Here is a 2,145-nt window from a genome sequence, read left to right as displayed (position 1 = left end):
TCGTGATTACAAGACCAGACGTAGCTTTCTCTATGAACAAAGTTTTCTAGTTCATGCACAAGCCGTTGGACTTACATTTTAAAGCTGTCAAAAGAATCCTACGTTATTTGCGAGGGACCTTGGATCATGGGTTACAGTTTACTCGAAGTTCAAAGTTCTTGCTCAAAGGGTTTTCAGATGCCAGTTGGGGGTCAGACATTGATGATCGTCGATCAACATCCGGTTATTGTGTGTTTCTTGGAGGAAATCCAGTTTCCTGGAGTTCCAGAAAGCAGCAAGTGGTCCCCAGGTCTGTAGCTGAGGCAGAGTACAGAAGCCTTGCCCATCTCACTGCAGAAATGGTCTAGATTCAGTCCTTGTTGTCTGAACTATGTGCTCTAGTTAAGAGCAAGGCATTGGTGTGGTGTGATAGCTCAGCTGCTGTGGCAGTAGCAGGAAATACTGTCATGCATTCAAAATTCAAATATGTTGAATTGGATTTACTGCCATGCATTCGAAATTCAAATATGTTGAATTGGATTTGTTTTTTGTGCAAGAGAAAGTTACAAGAAGATTGTTTCAAGTGGGTCATGTACCAAGTCAAGAACAAATTGCAGACATAGTGACAAAACCGTTATCAGCAAGGTTATTCAATAAGTTCAAGAGTCAACTCAGAGTTGTCACCAATGGTACTGAAGTTACAGGAAGAGAATCAATAAGCACAGGGCATGTCATGAATAATTCTTCAGCAGCTAGTTAAAAAGAGTTAGTTAGTTCTTAAACTGAATTAGTTAACAGTAATACACAGTTCTTTTCCATCAATAATAATAATGAAGTCAGAAACGTTATTCATAACTTCTTGTTGAAATTAACAATTACCATGGAAAGATGGGGCTTGTTGTACAACATGAGGCAAGTCATAATTAATGCCTTTAATGGAAGGGTTTTTGGAGATGATCATGTTGAGAGTAACCCCATATCCGCCGCCAACGTCTACCAAATTGGTAATACCTTGGAATCCATGGTATTTCTCAAGTATTTTCTTCACTATTATCTTCGAAACATTTGTCATTTTGGTGTCAAAACTCTTAGCATGTTCTGGATTTAAGCCGTTTTATTGATATCTGGACATTCCATGCACTTTCTCAAAAAGATTCCCACCTTCAAGGACCAAATCTTTGAAATGGAACCTATATAAATCATAAATATTGTACACATGTTGATTTGGGAAACTCTGATATGCTGCTATCTTTTTTTTTTTCTTTTGCTATTGAATGTGTACCCAAAAAAAAAATATATATGAAAAATTAGATTAGACATAACGTACCAGACATCAACCAGGATCTTCTTCGTAGTAAAAGCAGCCAAAGATCCATTATTTTCGTCATTAACAAAAGCTTTACCAGCCAAAGTAAGCCCATACACTTTTTCACCATCTTCTCCATTATGGGCGCCGGTGGTAACTAAATTATAGCAGGCGAGGAGCCGAAGCATACGATCAAGAAGGGAAGGTGCGTCGGGGTTCTTCGCACGAATCTCCGATGCGATGTGTTTAGAAGAAAGCTTGGCATCTGGACCTGCTTTCGCTAATATATCGAAGACACCGAGTTGAATTGCGGCATCTAAAACGTAAGGAAATATACCAGAGCTTCGTAAAGACCATGCATATACGAATGCTTCTTCTTCTTCGGACATGACGGACGACGAACTCAGCTGATTCACGAGTGAACTCATTTTCTTTCAGACTAAATGAAAAAGCTCAGCCATGGACCATATACTACGGGTCTTATCCTGAAACAGCTCATCAGCAGTTGCAGCTGGTGGCTTTTTTTTAAATGACCTTAAAAAATTAATTAATCACGAAAATACCCATTTGCTGTACTTGCTGTCGGTGCTGCCCCTTTTCCCTACTCATTATTTAATTATTAGTGTTTAAAAAAATAATTTTTTGGAATGATGCTATTGTATCAAGCAGTACGTATTTTTCGAAATGTTTAAAAAAAACTATTTGAATTTTATATTTTCAAACGCTTTATCATTTTTGTTAAAAAAAAATGGAGAGTGATGAATATTTATCATCTACAATTATTTCTGGAATAGACTTCTTTAGTTTATAGTTTCAACAAGCGTGACATGAAAAAATTAGTAAAGAAAGTTTTACAGAGT

At 37.2% G+C, this 2,145-nt stretch overlaps 1 protein-coding gene across 1 annotated transcript; it reads right to left on the bottom strand.

Moving 5' to 3' along the window:
- Positions 1–787: 787 nt before the first annotated feature.
- LOC108462553 (caffeic acid 3-O-methyltransferase-like) lies at positions 788–1,818 on the bottom strand. The gene is made up of 2 exons (XM_017762484.2): positions 1,307–1,818; positions 788–1,169 (listed from the first exon to the last, which is right to left on the bottom strand). Exons 1-2 carry the CDS (start codon positions 1,711–1,713, stop codon positions 1,094–1,096), a joined length of 483 nt encoding a protein of 160 aa, XP_017617973.1. The 5' UTR covers positions 1,714–1,818; the 3' UTR covers positions 788–1,093.
- Positions 1,819–2,145: the final 327 nt, after the last annotated feature.

This window comes from Gossypium arboreum, chromosome 10 (assembly GCF_025698485.1).
Source record: "Gossypium arboreum isolate Shixiya-1 chromosome 10, ASM2569848v2, whole genome shotgun sequence".
Lineage (NCBI taxonomy): Eukaryota > Viridiplantae > Streptophyta > Magnoliopsida > Malvales > Malvaceae > Gossypium > Gossypium arboreum.
The sequence above is the reverse complement of the archived record's forward strand: the minus strand, read 5'-3'. Positions and strand labels throughout refer to the sequence as shown.

Excerpts from the sequence above, each read along its gene's own strand:
- LOC108462553 (XM_017762484.2), bottom strand. The coding sequence starts at position 1,713 with ATGAGTTCACTCGTGAATCAGCTGAGTTCGTCGTCCGTCATGTCCGAA. Across the intron at positions 1,170-1,306 it reads AAGATCCTGGTTGATGTCTG|GTTCCATTTCAAAGATTTGG; the intron begins GTACGTTATGTC and ends TGATTTATATAG.